We start from the raw sequence: 26,409 nt of genomic DNA on the forward strand, positions 1-26,409 counted from the left end.
TTCAAATTCTTTCTTAAACAGAAGCAAACAGATAGTAAGGCGTACGTCTGTTCAATGTATATTTGTATTTTGTCTCTCCAGATGTCTTCTGACAATGGTTTAATAAGAGCAGTGAAACACTCAAAATTGCTAAAGAATAGATTAAGAAGGTTTAGGGCAAGGATTATATATTAACTACCTAATTAGCCCTTAAATCTGTGGCACTGATCTTAATGACTGAGTTTAGCAGAGTGGGAAAGCTTGTATGTTTCCTGTTTCCTGAGTGAACAATCCTGGTATTGAATGATTCTGGCTTAACCTTTTTCGATCTCCCTGGAAACATTTTTGCTTCTAGGTTTCCCTTACTCCTCAAACGTTGCTAAATTAGCACGGGCTTTGAAAACCCCCCCCAAAGTCCTCTCCATTTCACATACTTCTCATATTTGTTCTATTGGAAGTGTTGATCGCAAGACAAGCTCAAGTCCGAGCCCGGATGGCATTGATCTGATTGATTCCTCTCTGTGCTCTCTCTGTGGCCATGGGCCTTCTTCTGGAAAGACCATATCGAGTTCGTCCACTGTTGTGAATGAAAATAATCAGCTGGCGAAAGCATAGAATTAGAAACCTCTTGGTATATTTATTTCTGTGTCCCAAGAATTCTGATTTAAAGCAGACTTTATTTCAAGTAATGTGAACAGTAGGTCGTTCAGGAGTCTCAGATGAATCAATGTTTTCTTCCCTTCTCTCCAAGAAAATCTATTTAAAGCAAAGGTCAAATCTGTGCTGGATTTAGAACCTATTAAATGTAAGTCTGGAGAACAGAGCCACTTCTTTTCTATTCTTTACATAGTTTCAAGCACTAGGGACACTCTGGTCTTCTGCAAGCCATCATTTCCCACATTTTTCTGGTGTTTGTACTTGGGTTTTTTTTTTTTTGTTGTTGTTCTGGAGGATAGAGTGTTACCTGGAGCCTCTGTACCCAGTGAATTTGAGCCCTTGTGAGTCTTTGAGCTTATGTAATTTAGGAGTAACTTAAACCTTGAACAATTGCCTTGGAGGAGTTGATTAGGCTTTGAACTGTATCTAAGAAAGATATATTAATGCATGTATTAATGTGACACATTTAATTAACATGCTCAGAAATTGAACTCCTATGTGCCCTTCCTCTCTCTCCCCCTTCCCTCATCCCTCTGTCCTTTTCCATCTCCATGAAGGTTGTCAGGCTGTTGCCCATATTACCATCCCCACGCACTGCCCTCACATTGTTACCAAACCCTGCACATTTTACCTCTGAAAAATCTTTCACTTCCTCAGTCCAGGGCTTGCTATAGGTGTGGGTGTTGGCATGGTGTCCGAACTTGTCCCTCAGCTCCCCATGGCCTTTCACCCAAGAAAGATTCGGATAAATCAGTGCCCTGAGGGACATAAATCAGGAGAGGGAAATGGGTGTGTACAGGGGAGTGTGTTTTTAAGTAGGGCCACCGAGAAGGATCTCATCAGGGAGAGGGGACGAGCCATTGGAAATCTGGGAGAGAGCTGGAAGGGAGCAGGAGGGCGTATTTGAGGAACACCAAGATGTCAGTGGGTGCCGTGGTCAGAGCCACAGTTTGGGGGGTTTGGGCCCCACGGGGCAGGGTAAGGCTCTGGCTCTTGAGAAGCTTCTGAAGACTGAACCGAGTGACAGGATCTGCCTTTCTTGTTATCAGGACTCTGTTATGGTGAGAAAAGAGAACAGGGTGGGGGTGGGGGAAGGGCCAAAGCCGGGAGGCAATTTAGGAGTTTGCTATGATGGTGTAGGAGAGGGAAGGTGGCTTTAGCAGGGCCTTGGTGAGAGGTGGTCAGATTCTATATGTATCTCAAAGACACAGGTCACATTGTTGACTGATGGATTGATTATTTAGGGTGTTCAATAAAGGAATAAGAATAAGCCCAATGTTTTTGGCTTGAGTACCTGGAAGGTCGACGTTCCCCTGCTGTGTTCCCACTGTTGGTGTTCTCAGAAGATTTAATGCAGGGAACAGCAGGCTTGGGAGGGAGGGAGTGAGGAGCCCAGTGTGGACATGATGTTTGCAGTTCCTTATAAGACAACCAAGTGGAGATGCCAAGTGACGTTGTTGGATATTCGGGTCTGGAATTTGGCGGAGAAGTTCTACCTGGAGATATAAACTTGTGAGTCTGACATATTTAAGGACGTAAGACCAGCTGAGATCCCCAAAGATACACGTAGGAAATGTCCTTGGACTGAGCCTTGAATCATTTTTCTTATAGGATTCAGAAATTCAGCTTTCTTAATGCGGGATATCCCCTTTGTCCCAAGCCCAGGTTTCAGGGGCATTTCTAGGTGGTGTTCTTACATACACGGACAGGTGAGGACAGTTGTCAGGCCGCAGTCCTTCTGCAGAGTTGTTTTCAAAGGAATGCCCTTCTGTCCATTCCTAATCTCTGCTAAGCGTTCCAGTGTTAAATTTGCCTTTTGGTAGTTTTCTCCTGCTCCTTGCCCCTCCCCTGTTAGAATCTAGGTCTCTGTCATGGATGTTATTATTCTTTTCTTCACAGTCCCCTATAATAGCCCTTAGCCTGTGTTCTCATTCATGTGCACCTGGTGGAAGGCAAGGGAGTTCTCTTTTTGTCCCCATGACTTTGAATATCACCTGCATGTAACAGCATAGCATTTGTTGAATTGAGTTTAATTTCTTAAGGTTCACAAAAGTGGTTTCTGTTTTATATTATACACACACGCATATATGTATGTATTATACGTCTACACATACCCATATATACACCTGATATTTGGTATTTTATAATAAATATTTTATGTGTTTTATGTTTTTTCTAGGATATCATGTATATCGTGTATGCGTGTGTGTATATATTATTTATTTTCTTCTCAGAATAACTTTTCATCTCTTGTCTCAAGCATTTAGTACTAAGGCTTAGGAGCCCAAAAATGTGTACATGAAGAAAGAAGTTCTTATAGACACATTCACAGTTATTCCTTCCATCCGATATGCCATCTTATGCAAAAATTTCAGTACTACAGCTGACACTTCATTTTTCCCTATAGAAATTCTAGCCATCTGGAAAATTGTGTGTGTGTGTGCGTGTGTGCGTGCATGTGTTAAAGGTGAAATCTCTACTGAAAGCAATTTCAGGAGCTTCAGGAAATCCTCATTCCTCTGGACAGCTTTTGGGTTTTCAATCTGGGAATTTGCATGTTCTCTCAGTTTTACTAGTTTAATTTTAGGGGCTGAACCTTCATCAACTAGGTAGAATAAAGAATCTGGAACCGTGCCTGGATTGGCAACGGCCCACGACAGCTGTAACGAGAATGTGGGCAGAGCCCCGGTGGGACCTCGACTTGTGTCCAGTTAGAAACCAAAGAACATGGTGCTCATCGAGCTGGGAGCGTGGGGCCCCGGCCGGCCGGGCCAGGGGCATGGTGGGAGTGCTAACGTAGCTCTCTGTCTCCCCCCCCCCCCCACCCCGTCACCAGCAAGCTCTGGCCCGCCCTAGTGATTTTCGTTCCCACTTTCAATGGAGAAGTGGGTCAGAGCAACCACAGCACATGCCCACTGACCAGTGATACTTGGCCTCCCAGTGTTGGGGCGACAGTAGGGACTGGGTGGCACCGTGGCCGGCGTGCATTTGTCGGGGATGGTTAGATGTTGCTTCTCAGGAACCACGGGTCTAGGCCTCCCAGAGACTGTAATTTTTCAAGAGACACCGGCTGTCAAAGCTCTCGTGGCTTTTAAATTTTGGATAAAAAAAATTTTTTTGCCAAATGTGGGATGAATACTTAACCTAAACTCACCGTGTTGGTTATGTTTCCTGGCCACGCAAATCAATTGTCAGGACCGTTTCTCCAGTTGGGCATAAACTGCTGTACTTCTGCCCGTAAGCCAGTCTCGGTCTCCTTGGCTGATGCCCTTGTCCGGCTTCCGATGGAGTCCTGCTTCCTGAGCCCCGCCGGACTTCGCTCGTGGCACATAAAACTCACGGCAGGTGTGAGGTATCTGTTTGCTTCATACCTGTCTCCTCACGAACGCGTAAGCGCCTTGAAGAGAGCTTTTGCAGTTCCGTGCGTGGCTGCGCCCTCACATTTGGCGTCCCACGGCCACTTAATGTGTGAGTGGTCTGCCAAGCTAATGTCTCAGGTGCTTTAACGAACTATGAATAGAAGGCCCTTGTCACCAGACGAGTGCAGTGATGTGCAGAAGGGACGGCAGGAGCAGAGAAGAGATGATTCACACCAGACAGTGAGCGATTGTTCTGGCCAGGGTCAGGAGTTCAGGAAGCAGCAAATATTCCCCCCAGAAGGGGTGGCAAGCGTTTTCTCAGCACCTGCTGTATGCTGAGTGATTTGTTTGTTTGCTTTCTTCACCCAGAGGGAGTGGTAAGGAAACTGCCCAAACGGTTTCTTTTTCCAGTCTTCAACCGGCATTGATTGAGGGGTTACATGATCCACAAAGGACAAGCGGTGGCTGCCGGAAGTTCGCTCTGAGCTCCGCAGACTTCGGAGGGACTTCTGAGTAGCGGTGTCCCCAGAGAGCCGTGCGGGGTAGTCCAGGGCCAGAGAGGCTCCCTACTCCACCCCCCACCCCCCATCCCCCCCCCCCAGGCGTTCAGACCAGTACTTACAGGGAACGGTAGGTTGCTCTTGAGCCAAAGAGCCACCTGTCTGTACGCAAAGTCAAAATGAAGTATCTGCTGTCCCCCAGTCGCAGACCCCTCCCCGCGTCCTCCCACATCCGTTTCCCAGCCACTGGCCTCTTTTAGCAGGCCAGGCAGACGCTGGCTACCCTCCCCATCTCCTCTCTTGCCCTCTGACCATTCACCAGACACCACGCATCCTTCTCGTGAAATGCGTTTCCTGGTTTTGTCTCTGTGACCCCAGTCAGAGGTTAGACTCTCATCATCTGAAGGCTCCTTGCTGGTCCGCTTCCTGTCCCACTCCGTCATCTCTGCTGTCGGTGGGTGAACATCTGAGTGTGGTATTTTTATATGTAGAAGCCGTTGCTTTGCATTTGGGTGTACAAATGGTTCCTTCTGTCCTCCCAGCCTCGCCACCCCCCCCCCCCCCCCCCCGGCACCTTCCCAGCTGTGCCTGTGGTTCCCCAGCCTTACAGGCCTGGGTCGGTACCCGCTGCCCGCAGTGGTCTTTGGCTGTCGTGTGCCATTGTCGATGTTTCTCCTTCCTTTGCTTTGGGCCTCTCCACCCCTACAAACCTGTGCACATAATAAGCTCTTAATGGCTAAAGATTGATTAAAGGTTTTTCTTTTTTTGTTCTATATTTCAATGTAAACTTCTGTCTCCGTGACCTTGAATCCTTGTCAGTCTGTGTAGACAAGAGAATGGTGAGGGGTGTTCCAGCCTGACTCCCGGCCTGCCCCCTCCCCCCACCCCCCCAGTTTGTTAATGGATTCTGCACAACTGGGGAAGCCTTCTGGCCAGGCGTATGTGCTGAGAGTTCCTCCTTGCCCAGTCATCAGTGTGGTGATCTCCAGTGGAAATGGGACTTATTCTACACATTTTTGCTTATTTGGTTTTATTTTAAAAATCCATATGTAATAAAATACACCACTGATTTTACCAACTGGCGACTATCCTCTAGAAAGTATTCCCAGTTTTAAATGTGCTACCATTGTTCCACATAAACACGACATATTTTCCTAACATAGCAGGGGATTTGTATACAGCTGTTCTTTCCTCTCACATAACTCTCTCTCTCCCCCCGACTCCTGCTGATTCAAGGAAAATCGAAGAGGTCCCACTGGTAGGTGCTTTCCAGAACTTGTCTGAGGTGGTTCAGCCACAGCCGGGGCGCCGTGGGTGGTGGGCCAGTCTCAGCAATTGGTGTGTCGTCTTTTTGCTCTAGTAGGTCCTAGTGGTGAGCCAAAGATCACAGTGTCTTCACGTGGCCAGAGCCTTCATGATTCCCTGTTCGCTACCTCATGTGGATTTGGGATTTTTTTTTTTTTTTTATACTGTCATGTGCTGTTTGCATGAGTCACACACAGCCTGGGCACATTGTAATTCCTCTGAGAGTTAAGAAGGTTTTAGGAGTAGTAAGTGTAGTGGCTGTACTATTGAAATACTAAAGTTAAAACTTTGAGTCCTTAAGGGCAGGAAATTAACTAGTTAAGATTATTATGTTCATTTTCCTACACGGCACCTGTAAGGGTTATTCAAAAAGCGAGCATATGATTTTAAGGAATTGGGCAAAACCGTAAGAGACTCTTGGGTACCGAGAACAAACCGAGGGTTGGTGGGGGTTGGGGGAGAGGGGAAAGTGGGTGATGGGCAGTGAGGGGGGCGCTTGTCGGCAGGAGCACTGGGTGTCGTATGGAAACCAGTTTGACAATAAGTTATATAAAAAATTGGTTTTATTGTAAAGCAAGGGAGTAGCTCAGAAATCGAAATGACTTTGCGCTACTTATGCTATGCTTTCTGTGATGACTTAGCAGATACCAGCATTCGTCACTTGAGCCAAACGTGGATCTTTGGGTTGCTGTCGGTACCTTATCTTTCCGTGTAAGATGGCACTCTGTCTTCCTTTGCTAAAGTTTATGTGACATAATTAATCACGCGGTTCATTTCAACTACTTTGCAAATTTTAATTGTCTGGAGACGATTTTCTGCAGTAGTTTTTTTTTTTTTTTTTTTATTTTTTTATTTATTTTTTTTTTTTTAAATTTTTTTTTTCAACGTTTATTTATTTTTTGGGACAGAGAGAGACAGAGCATGAATGGGGGAGGGGCAGAGAGAGAGAGAGACACAGAATCGGAAACAGGCTCCAGGCTCTGAGCCATCAGCCCAGAGCCTGACGCGGGGCTCGAACTCACGGACCGCAAGATCGTGACCTGGCTGAAGTCGGACGCTTAACCGACTGCGCCACCCAGGCGCCCCATGCAGTAGTTTCTTTTTAAATGTATAAACGTGATCACCATTGTGTTTGGTCCGGGCACTTTAAAATAACTCCAAGGGTCGAGCAGATTTTAGAGATAGCTAATAGGTGGTAGCTATGAATACGCCGAAGGTTAAAAATTTAAATCCCCAAAGGTCAGAAAATTAATTAAGTTAAAGTGTTTGTGTTCATAGTAAAATTATTCCTGGTTAGTGTGATATTAACCGTGGCGGTGATTCATTGTGTCTCTGAAGTCTCCGGTGACTCCCAGAGATCCAGTCTGGACAAATGTGTGACAAGCAATCGTTCATGGAATTATGGAGGGTCATTTTATACACAGCTGAATGATCACTGACAAATGCTGATTTTGCATTCTTCTTGCAGGAAGGTCACACTTTGAAATCATTTTCTTAGAGGAAAAGGGTTATCTACTTTAAGAAGAATTCCACATTTTAACAAATGGAAAAAAAAAAAGATTCGCAGTCCATATTCAAATAGCAATGCTTTTTAGAGCATATAAATTATTTTTGAGATCTCATTATATATGGCCATTCAAGAATATATTTGTTTAGCACGTAAGACGATTCCTGCTACTAAAATCAAAATACAGCTTTTCGAATAAAGTAAGCCTATTAGGTTTGCTATTTAATATCCTTTGTGATAACGAAAGTACATGTTTTCAGGGAATTCTTTAACCTGAATGATTTGAGCTCAGTCACAACTGTTAGTCAAATGGTCTTCCAATAAACAGCAGTGATTGCAGTCTTCAGACATTTTCTAGGCCCTGAAGGCTAAAAATAAGTGGACGATAAATGGTAACTGCCCCCCCCCCCCACTTTAAATAAATGGTACTTGTTCATTTACAGCTGCTGCCGGTTTTCTGCCATATTCCCCACCTCCTGAGTCCCCCTTCTCACACTGTCTGGGATGCCTTTCCACGAAAACGTGGGTCTTCTAGAGACGAGAGATGTAAAAAGAAGAAATTGAAAAGTAGGATATCCCAGCTCTCCTGAAGAGGGGTTCTTGGGGCTTATCAGCCTGCACAAGAACGGCCCCTGTGTACTCCCTGAATTATTCCACTTTGCTTACTTGTGTGTCTTAAAATCCCCCCAGACAGAATTCGTTTCATTCATTAAGCATTAGGAAACAGTCAACACCATTAGTCGTTAGGGAAATGCAAATGAAAACCACTAAATCTGACACTGCACGCCCACGACAAGGGCTGAAATCGAAAAGACTGATGGTGCCCGTGTGGACGAGGATTGCGGGGAGCAGCCAGGGCGTGCACGTGGGCCTGGGAAGAAGGCGAGGTGCCTCAGCCGCGTCTTTTTAAGTCGGAAACAGCCCCTCCCGGTCTCTTTCAAGTTAGATGAGGGGCGCCTGGGTGGCGCAGTCGGTTAGGCGTCCGACTTCAGCCAGGTCGCGATCTCGCGGTCCGGGAGTCTGAGCCCCGCGTCGGGCTCTGGGCTGATGGCTCGGAGCCTGGGGCCTGTTTCCGATTCTGTGTCTCCCTCTCTCTCTGCCCCTCCCCCGTTCATGCTCTGTCTCTCTCTGTCCCAAAAAAATAAATAAAAACCGTTGAAAAAAAAAAAATTAAAAAAAAAAATAAAGTTAGATGAACACTTGGGGCGCCTAGGTGGCTCAGTCGGTTGAGTGTCCGACTTCGGCTCAAGTCATATCTCACAGTTCGTGAGTTCGAGCCCCGCATCGGGCTCTGTGCTGATGGCTCAGAGCCTGGAGCCTGCTTCAGATTCTGTGTGTCTCTCTCTCTGCCCCTTCTCTGCTCATGCTCTGTCTCTCAAAAATGAATAAATGTTAAAAAAAAAAAAATTAAAGTTAGATGAACACTTGCCCTGTGTGTCTGTGTAGGTGGTATGACAGAGTGGTTCCAATCTTAGGTGTCTACCCAGGAGAAGTAGGAGTACGTGTCCACACGAAGACTCAAATACTTACACTAGCATTATTCATGATCTAAAACTGGAAGCAACCAGATGTGTAATAGTGGGTGAGTGAATTAAACAAAATGGGGCATATTCATACAGCGGAATATGACTCAGAAACAGAAAGGAATTGATGAGTGCAGAAACACTGGACAGATCGCAAAGCCTTAGGCTAGATGAATAGGCCAGACAGAAAAGACTGTGAACTCTGATTCTATTTATATGGCATCCGCAAAAAGGCAAAACTGTAGTGACAGAGTGGATTGAGGGTTGCTAGGGAATGGGTTGGGGGTGGGGTGGGGGTGGGATTGCCTGCAGAATGGCAGGACAGAACGTTCTTAGGGTAATGGAAATGTTCTATGTGTTGGTTATGGACAGAGTCACATGACTGCGTACCTTTGCCGAAACTCCTTGAATTGTGCATTTAAAATGGGTCAACCTTATATTAATTATAGCTCAATGAAGTCGATTAACCAAAACAAAACCACTGTAGAGGCTTGTCTGTTACTGTGAATTCAGTAAATTGAGTTGGTTTACTCTCAGAAGATAAAAAAAATTTTTTTTTGTCAGCAATAGAACATTTTGTGGGAGGTGGAGATGGCCAGTGTAGAGAAATGCTTGATGGGGGTGAGAATAAGAGGTGACTTGAGGGTACCAGACAGGTACTTGGGTACATGGAGGCAAGAGGCCAAATTATCTCTTAAGAAGGTTTGCTCAGTGCCTGTGAAATAGCATCCTATCCTCCTTGAAATTATTAGCATTCTAGGAAATCCTTGAAACATTACACACTTAACAGAGATTCCTCTTACTTTTTAATGAACCTCGTTTAGAGGTATTCATAGATTAGAACAAAGCAACGTCCAGAGCACAAAGGTATCAGCTCTCCAGGCATCAACAGCTGCCAGTAGGGGCCATGAGTCCCTATCGTGTCTTCCCAGCCTTGACTTTCTTTATTTGCCTGTCGTGGGTTTGCTGGGTTTGTGCTTTGTCTTTTAAGTGTTACAAACTTCCATATCCATTAGGATTTATAAATGCCAAAGTATCGTGCGTGTTAATGCTGTCAGGAAACAAGTGTGATTATATTGGAAGCGAAAATGACAGTAAAATAAAGGAAGTGGCAAGAATAAGAAGAATGTTGCTGTGGCTGGTCTGACAGTCTGGACAGTGGGAATGGGTGAAACGATGGTAGAATGCAGTGGCGAGAGAAGTCACATACGACAGCGGGCAAGAGACAAGAAAAATAGGCGGCCGGAACGGAAAAACAACAAAACCCTTTTGAACCCATGGTCTAGAGGATGCGCATCACCATTAGATACTCATTAGCCCGAGGTTAATCCAGGAGAAGGGAGTTTGTTCTCGAAGGCGTAGTATGATTTGGCTGAATTGCTGCTCGTGAAACTTGAACCATCCTGGCTTTCAGCATGGTCAGCTCTGAGCCCGTTGGAATTTGCAGAACATCAAAGTGGGGTCTGAGGCAGCTGCTGCTACCTCAGCGTCTAAGAAATTCCTCTCGACACTTGCCAAGCGCACGGAAGGAGAGGGTTACCTACCTCGACATTTTTCAGTGTTGCTGGAACGGTTTCGTTTTGAGGAAAGATTCCTGCTATCTGCAAATCGGTAGAAATGCATCCAGATTCTAGAAATCTTCATCTTTCTGGGCTGATTAAACCCAGAGTGATTAACCGGAGAGCCACCTTTCAGATCCCACCTGCGCATAAATTCAGATTGAACTTCAGCTGTGCTTCAGATGAACCTGTGATCTGTGAGCAGACAACCATTTCCTGAGATCAAGGGTAGCACTGTCTATGGTGTTTATATAATTAAAAAAAAAAAAAAAACCTGAAAATGGAAAGGCCAGCGTAGAGCTTACTGATAAGAAGTGCAGGGCTCCCAGTACAGCTCAACCAAGGGAGCGGTGAGTGTTTGGTGCACCTACAGGAAAGGTCTGTAGTTGCACTCGCTCGCTTTTGGCTATAAACCGTGTGTGTTTTTAATTGCAAAGGAAAATAAAATTGTAGAACATGTACGAAAACCTGGAAATAGATTGTTTAATATTAATGCCTAAAAGGCAAATTCTAGCGAAGGGTTTTGGAATGTTCTGTACCTTTCTGGGAATGAAACTTCTAGTCCCAACTCCCCGTGCCCCTCATAACAGCTAAGTCCATTGTAACTTTCAGTAATTGGTTTTTTATTAAAATAAGAGACTGCAGTATAAAGTTTAGCGACTAGGCTAAATAGGCATTAACAGGCCCTGGGATCCAACCACAATTTGTAACATCGTTCCTTTGGGAAAATAGATTCTAAGTGCCCAATAACCGACTTACAAATAGACTTTTGAATCATAGTCCATTTGAGAATAAGGAACTGTTTGTGATAGTAATACCTTCGATTGGCTTGCTTGAGAACTGCACAGAAGGGACCTATATTCTGCCACACATGTGCAATGAACCCAACCAGTCTGGGTTTGATCAAAGATTATTGCTGAGTGGGCATTGGAAGGAACTGAATGGAGGCTGGAGACAAGTCAAGGGTGGAGTTGGGAGGACGGGGAGTTAGGAGAGGTTTTAGCGGGAGGGAAGGTTTTCAGTCTCAAAGGCAAAGGTGCGATTCCGTGTAGATGAAGTGAGAGAACAGGACGGTTTGGATAGGAGCGGCGGTTAGGAGTAGAGAGCGTGGCAGGCAAAAGGAATAAGAAGGATCAACCAGAAGACAGCCTCTTAATTATAGAGAACAAGCTGAGGGTTACCGGAGGGGAGGGGCAGGGGGATGGGCTAAATTGGCGATGGGTATTAAGGAGGGCAGTTGTGATGAGCCCTGGGCGTTGTATGTAAATGATGAATCGTTGGGTTCTACACCTGAAACTAATATTATACCGTACGTTGACTGACTGGAATTTAAATAAAAAATTGGAAAAAAGGGAAAGGAAAATGTACCAGGAGGGCCAAATGGCCCACATAGTAGCAGCCATGTTTGGTTCAGTCTCTGCAAAGGGAAAGCGTGACTGCTACGTTCCCACGGATTGCAGTCCAACTCGGCCAAGGGGTCGTCATTCACTTCCACGGGCATCTCCTGCTCCAAGAGGCCTTGTCCTGCCTCCCCTCTCCCTGCGCCCCCGTATTAGCAGCCGTCTCTTCCACGTTCGGTACTAAGCGCGGATCTGTCCTACGGCTGCTATGTTAGGAGGCTCGTTCCAGGCAGTAAACGTGATGGCAGTTGTCGTGTGCTCCGTCTGTGTGTTGCCTTGGTCACAGGCCACGTCTTTTCGTATCCAGATCCATTATGCCAAGAGTAGTGCCGCATCACCGGTGGGCTCAAGGGGTCGTCTTTTGTCTTAGCTTGGTCTGCTGGCCCCAAACTGGGTGGCTTAACCAACAGAAATCTATTCCTCATGGTTCTGAAGGCTGGGAAGTCTAAGATCAAGGTGCCGGCAGATCCATTGGCTCCAAGGACATTGGCTCCAAGGGCTCTCCTCCGGGTTTGTGGAGCAGCTGTCTTCAGCTGTGTCCTCCCGTGGCTGGAGGGGGGAGAGTGGGCGGGGTAGAGAGAGAGAGAAAGGGAGAGGAGGAAGAGACTCCCTCGTCCCTTCTGGTAAGGGCACTGATCTCATTGGGAGTGCCTCCCCCTCGTGACCTAGTTACCTCCCAAAGGCCCCACCTCCAAATAACCATCACATTGGGGATTAGAGTTTCAACATACGAGTTTTGGGGAGATACACACATTGAGTCCACAGCACTTTTCCCGGTTCGACTTGGAAACCTGTCAACTCAGTGTCATCCATGTTTCCCAGGCCACCGTGGGCTGTGGCATACGAGGCTCTCAGGAAGAGGGGCCATGTGTGCGACTCTGTGTCCCTGCCTGCCACTGTTGAAACTCCAGCTCCCTTTCGGGTCCTTCCCTATAACTGCTTGACTGATTGTGGGGGCAAGGGGAGGACTGTCTGTGTCTGAGGAGCATGGTTTCCTCATTAACCGTATTTCTGCCATTCCCATTCCCAGTGCTTGGCACCCTCCCTGCTCATGCCCCAGAGCCTCTCACGCTCGCGGGCGGTCAGCTGCCAACCCTTAGGCTGAGGAAGAAGGCTCCGGTCTGTCTTTATGAGCAGGACAGAAATAACCCTAAGTGGAGAAAGTACCCTCCATGATCTTACCGCTGTCGCGTATCTCCATTTGTACCGTGCCCCCTTAAAACACAGCCACAGGCAGGGGTCTCCTCATCTCAGGGATTTGAATTCCTCAATCTTTTCCTCCATAAGTCCAGGAGGTGGGGTGGCAGCGAGGGTAAGTTTCACTGGGCTAGACGGTGCCTCCACGACAGTATTGGCACGTTGTCCGAGGACCAGTTCCACACATCTTGCCTCATCCCTTTCAGTAAGATATTTTCCCGGAGGTTTTTCTGTGCCCCCCGCATCGACCTCTGGCCAGCACCCTCTCCAGAATTGCCCAGACTTGTCTGAGTTTCCTGGTGAACACACCCAAGCCGCCACACCGGGATTTCCCTGAGTGGGTGGGATTTTCTTCTTTCCACCCAGATTCTAAAGGGCAGGCTGTTGGCACAGATAAGGTAAACGTAGACGTTTTGTCTGAGATTCAGAATTATGCAACTAATCAAGAGTTTAAAAAAAATGTGTAAAGTTTCCTTTATTTTTACTGAAAGTCAACTTTTATTCTTAGGGCACTGTTCTATCAATTATGCTTATGTCACTACGCTGACAAAGAAGGCGTTGTCAGCAGCAATGGCATTTATTCACTGCCCAAAGTAGCCCAACTGTGTATTTTCCTAGATGTAGGGTAGTAACCAGAGGAAGAATGGGCTTCACTGAGTGCTTATTATCTGTCAAGCTCAGTGTTAAGCAGGTTGCCCTGATTAGCTCATTTGTTTATAACAAAAGTGCTGTGAGGTAAGTATTCTTAGCCCCGTTTTACACTTGAGAATTGTTGTTTAAAGAGGTTAAGTAACCCGCCCAGGGTCACAGAGGTAATAAGTGGAGAGCTGGGACCAGTCCCTGGGCCACCTGACTCCAGAACGGGGCTCTAGGCCACAATTATGCCTCAAATACATCTTTCTGATAAGTGTTGTTGGAAGTCTCTTACTGAGAATGAAAACTGAGCAGTAAGACAGTAGAACCTGTTTTCCACTTTGTGGTAGTAGCTGATCCTCAGTTTAACTAGTGGTGGAAAGATTTCTCTCCATTTGACATGTTTCTTGAAGACGGTAATGTATGTTATCATGTAGATAAATTATATGTAAATGTAGCTTAATAGCCAAAGGACAGTCGTCCAGGCAATAATTTCAGCAGACTTTTGTGTTTCCCTGATTCATTTAAACCATATATTTTTGTGAGCCAGAGATTTTATTCTTCTGTTTGAAGCAGATATCCTACTCGTAGTCATAAATTCACTGGGAAGTCAGACATACTTTTTTTTTTTTTTTAATCCAAAGAATGATTCTATGCTTTAATTCTATCTGATAAGAGACATCACACCAAGGTGCTTATTTAGGCTGGTACTAATATCTTAAAACATATTATTTTAAAGTGTTTAATTTGATTAAGTATTTTCTGGAACATGAAAAACATCATCAGTTTGTTTCTTCTTGTGACGACCCATGGGGAGAAATGGTTTAATCTGAAGATCTCAGCAGAGAAAAGAAATTAATCTTTTGTATTAATTTTATATCCCCTAATACTTTTTAGAGGCTTCAAAGATTATCTTGTGCAAACTGAGAAATGTTTGCCATTTAAGTTTTAGCACCTTTATCTTTTGGAAATAATAAAAAAAAAAACAAAACACCACCACCCATTTGTTTGTATGGAGTCTCCTGTTCTAGAGGCACTGAGAAAACTCCATATGGAGTATAAAGGAGTGGGGAGAAAAACTGTCCTCAGAACCTTAGCAATTAAAATTCCAACGGAGAAGAATTTGGATGCCGTAGTTCAGCCTGGACTGTAACTAGAATAGGTTATTTTAAATGTCAAATGTAAATATCATTAAAGGGGATACGTTCATCCATACAACAGACCTAGCAGGCATTCCAGCGAATTCCAGACACGCACCACATCGGACTCTGTATGCGTTACATTAGAATGGGTATGGCACTCTGTTTTTGATATATTAAACACCTAAAATTTGAAATACTAAACACATGCCCCCCCCCCCAACTCTCGTTGCAGGCAACAAGGGCAGCCATTACGCAGCATTGCACCGACCTTGGGAATCTGTTGGGCAAGGAGAACGATGTGGCCCTCATCATCGATGGCCACACCCTGAAGTATGCACTGTCCTTTGAAGTCAGGAGAAGCTTCCTGGATTTGGCGCTTTCGTGTAAGGCGGTCATATGCTGCAGGTAAGCAGATGCGGACTGGGTGGGGTTCACGTTCCAATGTGGCTGTAACCTGTGCTTTTATTAAAAAACAAAACAATGCATGGAAATTCTAGGGGTAAAGTTTCATTTAAAAAGAAACACAAGCGAAATAGAGGTGCCTGGGTGGCTCAGTCCGTTAAGCATCCAACTCTGGATTTCTACTCAGGTCATGACCTCACAGTTTGTGAGTTAGGGCCCGAGTTGGGCTCTGTGTTGATGGTGTGGAGCCTACTTGGGATTCATTTTCTCTCTCTCTCTCTCTCTCTGCCCCTCCCCTGCTTGTACTCGTTCTCTCTCTCTCTCAAAATAAATAAAAACTTTAAACAGATTAAAAAAAACCAAGCAAAATAAAAATACTAATTTAAGCATCCATTCACAGATTTTAGGTAAAGCAATTAGTGGTTTTTACAGTTCTGTTTGTTGTCTCCTGAAAACACAATAGAAGAGCTGGGGCCTCCAGTCTTACTCGCCCTGGGAGAGTAACTGGAATAAGTCTGCCCTGAGCAGGTGTGGCAAGGCCCTAGCTACTTGGTTCTTTGGTTCTGGATGTCTGGGCTCAATCTCCAAGACTCGAGGAATTTGGATGCCTCTTTTCTGACATACAGTAGGTATTTCTATTCAGTAAGGAGGTTTGGTGGGGGCCACGCTATACCAGCTTTTGTGTTTGGATCCAGCCAGATGACTTTGTTGTTGTCTTTTAAGCTTTCATGTGAATTCCAGTTAGTTGACACACAGTGCTGTATTAGCATTCAGGTGAGGGACTTGGTTGTTTTTTCAGGAAATCTGGGAAGGTTTTTTGAGGGTGGGCATTGCTACCTTCTGCGGGCTACTGGCCATGCGAGGTCCAATTCTGATAGAGATTTGAGGGTCAGGATTATAAAGAAAATACTAGAAAGATGAGCGGCACCACCTTGGTTGTGCAGCAGAAGACTTGAGAGCTGAGAGGAGAGCTTTCCATCTCCGAAACTACTGTCCTTGGGCAGTGCCTGGTACACGGTTCAGTGCACCGTCCAAATCCTTGGATTAATAATCTGTTCTGTGCTTGCTCTTATATTTTAGGGTTACACATTTTTTGTACATTGTTTCCTTGGGTATTTTCTCAGAAATCAGTTATCAGGATGCTTTCCTCACTGCATTGATGCTTCAAGAACGCCTCTTGTGGGTTCAAGCATGGTCCGTTCAGAATAATGGCTGTCACAGTGACAGTGCTGTTTCTGCCTGACTAAAAGGCCCTAGTGACATCATCTGCCACACCTCTCTACCCAGACCTCTCGTAACACTGCCTGTTTGGGATGGCCGGCAACTCTGGGGGACAGCTACAGGAAAGTCTCTCCCTTGCCTCTCCAACCTTGCTCCCCACTCTAGTGATTCTTGGAATTCTTCTTGGAGACCAAAAAATCTGTTGCCATTTTCCTGTGAGTACACATACTCAGAACCCTGAACCGTCTTCGGATGCTGATAGTTCTCTATCATTTTATCTTTCTCTCTTGAACCCTTTTCATAATTTGGAACATGTCATCAAAGGCCAAGGAGAGCCGGGGTGGCGGCCGGTGGAGCCTCCGTGGTGGAGAGGAATGTAGCTGTTGTGCTGTGGTTGTAGGATGTTCAAGGACCCCAGGGTGAGGAACAGATTCAAATGTGTTTACAACAGTGAATAGGAGCTGCGTGTTACCTCTACGTCCGGAAGCTTGGCACGGTAAGAGGGACCCAGAATAGTGAGGAATGACTAAGCATCTGGACATGAAAGGCCAGGCTTCCGAGTTGTATAACGGTCTCCCTTTCTCTCTCTCTCTCTTTTAAACAATTTTCTTTTTTTTTTTAAATTTTTTTCTTTAAACATTTATTTATTTTTGAGACAGAGATAGAGCATGAACGGGGGAGGGGCAGAGAGAGGGGGAGACACAGAATCGGAAGCAGGCTCCAGGTTCTGAGTCATCAGCCCAGAGCCCGACGCGGGGCTCGAACTCATGGACCGCGAGATCGTGACCTGAGCTGAAGTCGGACGCTCAACCGACTGAGCCACCCAGGCGCCCCTAAACAATTTTCTTAGATACAATTCACCTTTAAAGTATATAGTTCAGTGTCTCTGAGGCTGCTCACGACGTGTTGCAACCATGACCACAACCAATTTCAGACTATTTTTAGCCACCCCCAAAAGAAACCCTCTTTTCTCCTGTTAGTCAGTCCCCATCCTCCTCCACCCTCCCCCCCCCCCAGCCTCGCTCAGTGCTGAACAACCACGAATCTGCTTTCTTGTCTATACAGATTTGCCTATCTGGGACATTTCGTATGAATACGAGGATATGAGATGGGGTCTTCTTCTGATTTCTTACACTTAACGTAATGTTTTCAAGGTTCCTCCGTGTTGCAGAATGTATCAGTACGTCGTTCCTTTTCGTAGCTGAATAACATTCCGTTGTATAGATATACCACTGTTAGTCATCCACCTTGATTAGCACTTGGATTGTTTATACTTTTTGACCACCATGAGTAATGCTGCAATGGGGATTCACGTATACGTTTTGTCTGGGCATCTGTTTTCGTTTCTCAAGGAGCGGAAATGCTGTGTCAGCTCGTATGTCTATGTCTGATCTCTGGAAGAACCATCAGGCCGGTTTCCAAAGTGGCTACACCCTTTTACATTCTCACCAGCAATCTGTGGCTGTGCCAGCTTGGCCATAGCCATCTACTTGTTATGTGTCTTTTTCACTGTTAAGCCCAGTGGGTATAAAGTGGTATCTCATAGTTTTGATTTGCATTTCCCTGATGGCTAATAGTAATTAATTATAGAATATAGATAAAATAGAAAAATTGAAATACTAAATTAATTGAAATATTAAAAATGAATAACGAGCATCCTGGCATGTGCGTATCGGCCATGCCGATGTCTGTTCGAGTCCATTTTTAAGTTGGATTATTTGTCTTCTTGTTGAGTTGCAAGAGTTCTTTATGTACACCGTATACGACTGTCTTATCAGAAATAGGATTGACAAATATTTTCTCCTGTTCTGTTGGTTGTCTTTTCATTTTCTTGAAGGTATTGTTGGCAGCACAAAAGATTTCAATTTTGATGAAGTCCACCTTATCTGTTCATTCTTTCATCCTGTGTTTTGGTGTCCTGTTTTACTTAATCTTTTTTTGAGAGAGAGCACACCTGTAGGTGCATGGGTGTGAGAAAGCGGGGGAGGGGTGGAGGACAAGGGCAAGAGAGACTCCCAAGTGGGCTCCACAGCCAGCGGGGTGCCGGATGCAGGCTTGATCTTACAACTGTGAGATCGTGACCGGAGCTGAAAGCAAGAGTCAGAGGCTTAACTCACTGAGCGACCCAGGTGCCTCTATCCTGTCTTTTTTTTTTTTTTTTTAATTGGTTTTTGAGAGAGAACAAGCAGTGGGGGGGCGGGGAGGGTAGAGAGAGGGGGAACAGAGGATCGGAAGCGGGTTTTTGCTGACAGCAGCTAACCCGACGTGGGGCTTGAGCTCACAAACCGCGAGATCATGACCTGAGCCAGAGTCTGACGCCCAACGGACCGGGCCACCCAGGAGCCCCCTCTATCCTGTCTTTTTGAAGCAGCTGATACTGGGCTTTCTTCCCTGGGTTCCATTTGGGCACATTAGCTCAGGGACGTGCACATGGCAAGAAGTGGAGAAGGAGTAGTGGTGAAACGCTCTTTTCTCATAATTTCCCCTTTGTGTCTGTGCCGTAAAGCTGCCGAGTTAGGTACCTGGTTTCTGCGAGGTCCACAGCGCTAGGGGTTGTTACTCCAGTTCCACCCGGAGCCAGAAGTCATGGTGAGGACGTCCCTCTCCCTTGCCAACCGCGAGTGGGTCACGGGGCCACCACCCTGACTTGTCGGTGAGCAGATTCAAGCAACAAGGAACAACATGGGAAAGTCTGGTAAACTAAATCAAAGCCAACGTGCTCTCACTTCATGGTTTTTCAAAGGGAAATCAAAATGAGTCCGTTTGGATTCTCCGGGGAGAGCAGGAATGCCTTCAAGGCTTTACAGGAACACGCTGCTTCCTTGCCAGGTGCTTGATACTAAAGAAAAACATCTTCTCCCCCTTTTTTCTTGGGCTGCTTTCAGAGGGCTTTGTGTATCGCATAAAGCTGTGCACTCAAAGACTTCACAGGAAGGACTTCAAACTGGAATTGGCACAGAAAGAGGAAATTTCAAATTAAATACTGTTACTGTCTACAAAAGAGAAACACTAATTGAAAAAAGGAATCTAGGAGAGCGTACCACTGTTACTACTCTAGGAAACATTTCTTGGCTGGTTTCACACTCAAGATTTTAAGAACATCAACACCTACTTTAAAAAAAAAAACGCACTCGTGTACTTCAGATGTTGCTTACTATTCATTGAGAATTTAACCGTAAATTAAATTTAATGTGACTCCAAACATAAGGTTGACCTTAATTCTCACTTTTCATCTTTAAAATGTAATCACTGTAAAAGTTACCCCTTTCTCTAATAATAGAAGAAAATAATTGCTTTCGGAAAATAACCTCAGTGAGCTCGTGAAGCCCCGTGTCCTGTCAACGTTGATTCCGAGACTGGCGGATGTTGTATAAAAACTGATAACACCTTTCAGCGAAAACAATATTTTAGGCAGAAAACAGAGGAAATAATGTAAGAATTTGTTACCTACTCTGCGGACACTAGACTCACACACATTGAGCTAGTTATACCTTATTATACCCCCAAATATTTTCCATGTAGTTAAAATCCTAGAAAGGTCATTACATGGTCAGTAAAACAGGTACAGGTCAGAAATCTCCTGAGGTTTACTGTTGTATCTTCCAGGGACCCTGCCACATTATCTATCGAGCTACTCATGTGTTTCTGTGACTCCTCTTTTTCCTACGTGTCTTCCTTATGGGATCTTTTCAGCAGCCTTTGAAGTGTCCTGTTTCCAAGGTTTTGCCTCGGCCTCGTCATACCACCCCCCCGCCACGTCTTCTCCCTGGTGCGTTCCATTTTTTTCCAGGGCCCCGTTCATCCTCTCCGTTCATGAGTCACAACACCAGCTTTATCCTGAACCATCTAGAGAACTTAAACAATTTTTGTCCTCAACAATTTAAATACAGGATTATCCTCTGACCCAGCAATTCCACTGCTAGGCGTATAACCCAAAGAATCAAGAACGGGTCATCAAGCAGATACTTGTATGTTGATGTTCATAGCAGCGCTATTCACAACAGCCAAAAGGTAGAAACAACCCAAGTGTCCCCTGATGGATGAATGGATCAACAAAGGGTGGTGTATCCATACGGTGGAATATTATTTGGACATAAAAAGGGAAAAGCGTGGATATACATGCTACAACGTGGATGAGCCTCAAACACATACCTAGTGATAGAAGCTGTTACAAGAGATCACATATCATATGTTTCCATTCATATGAAATATTCAGAATAGGTAAATTCATACAGACGAAGGCAGATTAGTCGCTTCCAGGGACTACGGGAGAAGGAACATAAAGTGATTGTTGAATGGGTACAGGATTTCCTTCTGGGGTGATGAAAACGTTTTGGAACTAGATGGTTGCACAAGGTTGTGAATATACTAAATGCCACTGAACTGTTAACATTTTTTTAGTTTTATTTTATTTTATTTTATTTTTAACGTTTATTGATTTTAGAGAGACAGAAAGACAGAGTGCAAGCAGGGGAGGGACAGAGAGAGAGAGGGAGACACAGAATCCGAAGCAGGCTCCAGGCTCCGAGCTGTCAGCACAGAGCCCAATGCGGGGCTCGAACTCATGAACTGTGAGATCATGCCCTGAGCCGAAGTCAGACTTAACCGACTGAGTCACTCAGGCGCCCCTGGACTGTTACATTTTAAAATGGCTAATTTTATGTTATGTGAACTTTCTCTTAAACAATAACAAATGAAGGGGAACCTGGGTGGCTCAGTCGGTTAATCGGCTGACTTTGGCTCAGGTCATGACCCTGTGGTTCACGAGTTCGAGCCCTACATTGGGCTCTGTGCTGATAGCCCAGATCCTAGAGCCTGCTTCGGATTCTGTGTCTCCCTCTCTCTCTCTCTGCCCCTCCCCTGCTAGTAATCTCTCTCTCTCTCTCTCTCTCTCTCTCTCCAAGATAAATAAAACATTAAAAAAATAAAAGAATTCTTCCATTTAAATGAAATGTATGTTGAATGAACAAAACAAAAGTTTGAATGAAAGTGCCCTTTGTTTGAATTAAATCTTTGTGGAAAAGAAGAAGAAGAAAAAAAAAAAAAAAAGACAAGACTGCTTCCCAGTCTCTACCCAGAACAATGAAATCAGAACTCTAGGGATTATACAAGCCACCCGTCCCCAACTTTGATTCTAGTGAGTATTTGGGGTTGAGAGGAGAGGACTTCCCCAGTCTGTCAGTGTGTCCAGCATAACCCCTTTCTTCAGCCCCCCCGTGTCTGAGACTTTTTCACACTGACCTTGGCATACCTTAAATTCAAAATGTGTAGGCTGAATTAGTCACAGTCCCTGGTCTATGCGTCTCCTCATTTCTTCTGGGCTTCCCCACTAGTTTTCGGAGTTTTCTGTCCCAGGTGATGGTACCACGCACCTCACAGCTACCAGAGCCTTTTCGTAACACAACAGGCACTGTTCTGTATTTGAGGGACCTGTAAGAAACGAAACCATAGAGGGGCGCCTGGGTGGCTCAGTCGGTTGAGTGTCTGACTCTTGGGTTTCCGCTCAGGTTCTGGTCTCACGGTTCGTGAGTTTGAACCCCGCATCGGGCTCCGTACTAACAACAGGGAGGCTGCTTGGGATTTTCTCTCTCTCCCTCCCTCTCGTTCTCTCAAAAAAGAAAGAAAAAAAAAACAAACCTGAACCATATAAGTAAATTATTGTATTGAATCAAAAATTGCACTCTCTTAATTTGTCGATCCTTGGTAAATATTGCCTTTGTTTTTATAAAGAAGAAATAAAGGCCTCAGAAAAATTAGAGTGTCTCCTCCATGACTTCACCTAAAAAAGCAAGGGAGGCATTGTCAGTTTATCCTGGATACGAACAGTACCAGGGCCCGTGCTCTTAAATCATGTAGTCGGCTGTGGCAGCAAAATCATGTAGTCGGCTGTGGCAGCTAATTTATAGTCAAGTGTTTATTACTGTCAGGACTCGAGTTTTATATGAAGTTTTGGCTTTGAACATGTTCCACCTGAAGAATTTGTGTGAACCTATTTAGCATAAAGTCTGGTAGGATTTGTCTTTCTCCAAGAAGTCACGTAGGAAATGTGTAAACCATTTTTTATATGTTCAAGAAGGAGTTCTCTGTTCTCTGTTCTTTCTTCCCTGTGTCCTTGGAACTACCGTCTTTCACGTTCTCTCATTTTTCCTTTTTCTCCGATGTTCTTGGGTTTTGTCAAAACGGAGATAAATTTTGTGGGCACAGACTTGGGATGGGGCGGGTCTTTGGCCTCTCGAGAACATTCAGAAATTGAAAATGTTAACATGGATCGTCAGGAAAAAAGTCATGAAAGAGTCGCCAGGGCTCCCCTTGTGAGGAAGTTGTGGCCCCGCCACGGTCCCCTGCAAGTGCAGGTGATGCTCATTGTCCCCAGTGCCACCATATTAGCAGATGTGATTTATGACTGTATATCTCTGGGCAGGAGGTGGAGTGGGAGGAAAACACCACAGCAGGGTGGATGTGCAAATGAAGGGTTTCAGAAGACATCATTTATTTTCTTGGGTGTGTTTCGACTTCTGTCTTTCAGGGTAGATTCAAAGATAAACATGTGTGAACCTACCATGATACCATAGAAATACGGCAAAGAGAAAAAAGCAGATTGGGCACAGCAAACGTTTCTAAAAAGCTTTTTGGGTTTATTTTTCTAACTTGAAGAGTGATTTATATTTCTCGTAGGAAAAAAATAGAAAATTCAGATAAGCGAAAAGAAAGAAATCAGAATTCACAATCCCCCCAACTAGAGTTCATCACGGTTAGCAGTTGATATTTAAATCTAGATCTCTCTCAGTTAAAATAATTTTTATCAGAAGTGGTTTAGATTATTTACAATATGTGAAGCGAAAAAGGTTATAAACCTTAAAGATGGTTATAAAGGTTTAGTTTCTATGCGAAATCATGATATAAAATGTTTTCTAAAAGCTTGCTAATCTTCTGTTATGAAAACACCATGATTAATCTATTCCTATTGTTGGGTATTTGGGTTAACACGTTATTTTTTTACTGTTAGGAATATCACTACCATAAGATTTTTATAGCTAAATCTTTGCAAAGACACTTGATGATTTCCATAAAATAGCAATTCAAGAGTAAGCCACGTAGAAATTGGCGGAAGTGTTTGTACCCTTCACCTAAGAAAGGGAAGTTATTTGATTGGGAGTGAGAGAGATGTCAGGAGCTCACTCCCTGCTGGGACAAATGTGTTCCCCTCGTTCGGCCAGCTTGGTGTGGGGTTTATTTTCCCCACCAAGAACGGGGAGCAGTCGAGAGATTACTTTGTGGCAGGATGCCTGTGGGGTTGAAAAAGAAATCACAGCATTTTTAGTCACGGACAGTGTATCATCTCCGCGGCTGGTTCGACCTTATACTTGTTTTCTGGACTCTCGTAAGCCTGTGACTCACTTAGCCTGCATCCCCGAACCTGTACACTGGCCCTACCTTCAGACTACTTAGGGTGGGAAAGAGCTGGCTCTTTCCACTTGGTCTCCACTCCAGCTTAGCTTTTTACATTCATGAGGCATGATGGATACTAAGAAATCTTAGAACATGATGCATTTTGCGTGTGGTATCTTTCAGCCTGTGAACCACACACAAGAATTCTATCCAAACAGAGTTCAGACACACTAATTAGAATTGTACCACCAATTGTGTTTTGGTTGGCGTCCACATTGGTAGGGGGCCAATCATACACTTGCAAAAATAAAACTTCTCTTTAGTTTCTTTCATGATACAATTTCTCAGCATCATGCATGTTTAGTTAGAAGTCAGCTTCCACCTTTGACATTTCGTTCCAGAGAACATTATTAACTTGTCGAGGGTGTAAGCCTATCCTTGGGTTGTTTGTATTACAGCTTAGCATGTATGCCCGTTTGTTGATTAAATGCAATTAAGGTAGAATTCATTCTTAGACAGGGTTTGGTTTTGTTTTGGCATTTTTTTTTCATTGAGCTCTAAAATGAATGCTATTATTTGAGTGATTGTGGCAATTTTATTTGGTCCTAACTGGCCTTTTTGTTGCCGTGCTCAAAGTGAGTGTGCTCAGATGTTATGATTCCTCAGCAACATGTTGAATAAAAACAACGTCCAAAAAGCCTGCCGTTTAAAAAATGTTTTCCGTCCACAGGTTTTACCATTGTTTACTCAGAATGAAAATTAGATTGATGTAGATTCTGTACCATAGAGAAATAGCTTATTTAATCCTTGTATAGACTGGCATATGTGGGAACTTGGCAATCTTAATAGAACAAGGAATCCCTTTCTGAGTAATTCTAGCTTAGAAAAAAAAGCCATTTTATTAAACATTTTGGAATCAAAGCCAATTTTGATGACACGTTTAGAAATGGAGGACTGTGTTCGTCTTAAATAACTATTGCGGGACCAGTCACTCTATAGTATCAACTCTTGACTATGAAGGATTTCTGGGGTTTTTTTCCTCCGGCTAAAAGTGACACATTATCAATATTTATCTGTAGCTCCTAGAGGTGAAAAGTCGAAAGATAAATTAACCCGTCAGCTTGGTTACTTGTGTCCTGAACTAGCAAACTGCTTTGGTGGGAAGATACAGTACTTGTGGCAAAATACAAGCAAATATTTTAGTATAAGATTTAAAATACAGAAAGTTCTTCTGTAGGAAAATCTGTTAGATAATCCAAATTAAAAGTTAGCACCTGTGACATGTTGCCATGACAGAAATCTCTAGCAGGGGGCATTTAGTAATATGGTTAGATCTTTTAATAGTGTGCTGTGTAATTGCGAGCACATTTCTATTTATTTATTTATTTGTTTGTTTATTTATTTATTTATTTATTCAGTATATGAAATTTATTGTCAAATTGGTTTCCATACAACACCCAGTGCTCATCCCAAAAGGTGCCCTCCTCAACACCCATCACCCACCCTCCCCTCCCTCCCACCCCCCATCAACCCTCAGTTTGTTCTCAGTTTTTAAGAGTCTCTTATGCTTTGGCTCTCTCCCACTCTAACCTCTTTTTTTTTCTTCCCCTCCCCCATGGGTTTCTGTTAAGTTTCTCAGGATCCACATAAGAGTGAAAACATATGGTATCTGTCTTTCTCTGTATAGCTTATTTCACTTAGCATAACCCTCTCCAGTTCCATCCACGTTGCTACAAAGGGCCATATTTCATTCTTTCTCATTGCCACGTAGTACTCCATTGTGTATAGAAACCACAATTTCTTTATCCATTCATCAGTTGATGGACATTGAGGCTCTTTCCATAATTTGGCTGTTGTTGAGAGTTGTGAGCACATTTCTTAGGAAATTTTTTTTTTTTGGTTATAAAATGGTTGTTGCCGTACCACTTTTCTTCTCTCGCAGAGCTGTCCTTCTGAACGGTTCTGAGACGTGGTTTTTGTGGTAAAACTTCCCCTTGGTTTCTGATCTTCACACTGTGTCGTCGACACAGATACAAAATGGACAATGGAAGTAACGAGGCCCTTCCTTCTCGTCAGGCACTAGTCTAAGAATTATGGTAATCGGGCCTGTGTGATCTCCCATCTCTCCGCTCTGCCGCTTTCAACACTTTGGGACCCAGATGAGGCGCCAGGAGAGCTTGTAGACACATCACTTTTCAAGTTTTTTCCTGTGTTTCTTCCTCTTCCTCTTTTCATGAATGATTAATTCATCAGCGCGTGTCATTTTTGACAACAGTGCTTTGCCAAATGAAACAAGGTGATGTTAGGTCAAACCGTGGTCCAAAATTCTGAAGTAGAAGCTCATAATATTTGGCATCTTTCCTACTAGAAAAACAAACCAGGAGAAAAAAAAAAGTCAAGAATAGAGCCTAACTAAACATGTGGAATGTGTCATGAATATTTATATCCCCAAGTCTTGCCTTGTGATAGTATTTGTGTTTAAGGTGGTTTTTTTTTTTCTTTTTCCTGTGAAATAGTTCAGAATGTGTTTCGTTAATACAAGTGTCATGTTAACTTTCATTAGGAAAAAATTCCACTTCTTCTGACAACATTGACACCTTTCTGATGGAGCATATGCAAAGTAGCTCTTACGTTAA

At 44.2% G+C, this 26,409-nt stretch overlaps 1 protein-coding gene across 1 annotated transcript in view; it reads left to right on the plus strand.

Moving 5' to 3' along the window:
- Positions 1 to 26,409, plus strand: part of LOC115508933 (phospholipid-transporting ATPase IB) — a 599,908-nt gene that overhangs the window by 284,713 nt on the left and 288,786 nt on the right. The window contains exon 25 of the mRNA XM_030308008.1: positions 14,994 to 15,166. Within this exon, the coding sequence (XP_030163868.1) occupies positions 14,994 to 15,166 (173 nt within the window). The remainder of the gene's footprint in view (positions 1 to 14,993; positions 15,167 to 26,409) is intronic.

Source organism: Lynx canadensis, chromosome A1 (assembly GCF_007474595.2).
Source record: "Lynx canadensis isolate LIC74 chromosome A1, mLynCan4.pri.v2, whole genome shotgun sequence".
In the NCBI taxonomy this organism is placed as follows: Eukaryota; Metazoa; Chordata; class Mammalia; order Carnivora; family Felidae; genus Lynx; species Lynx canadensis.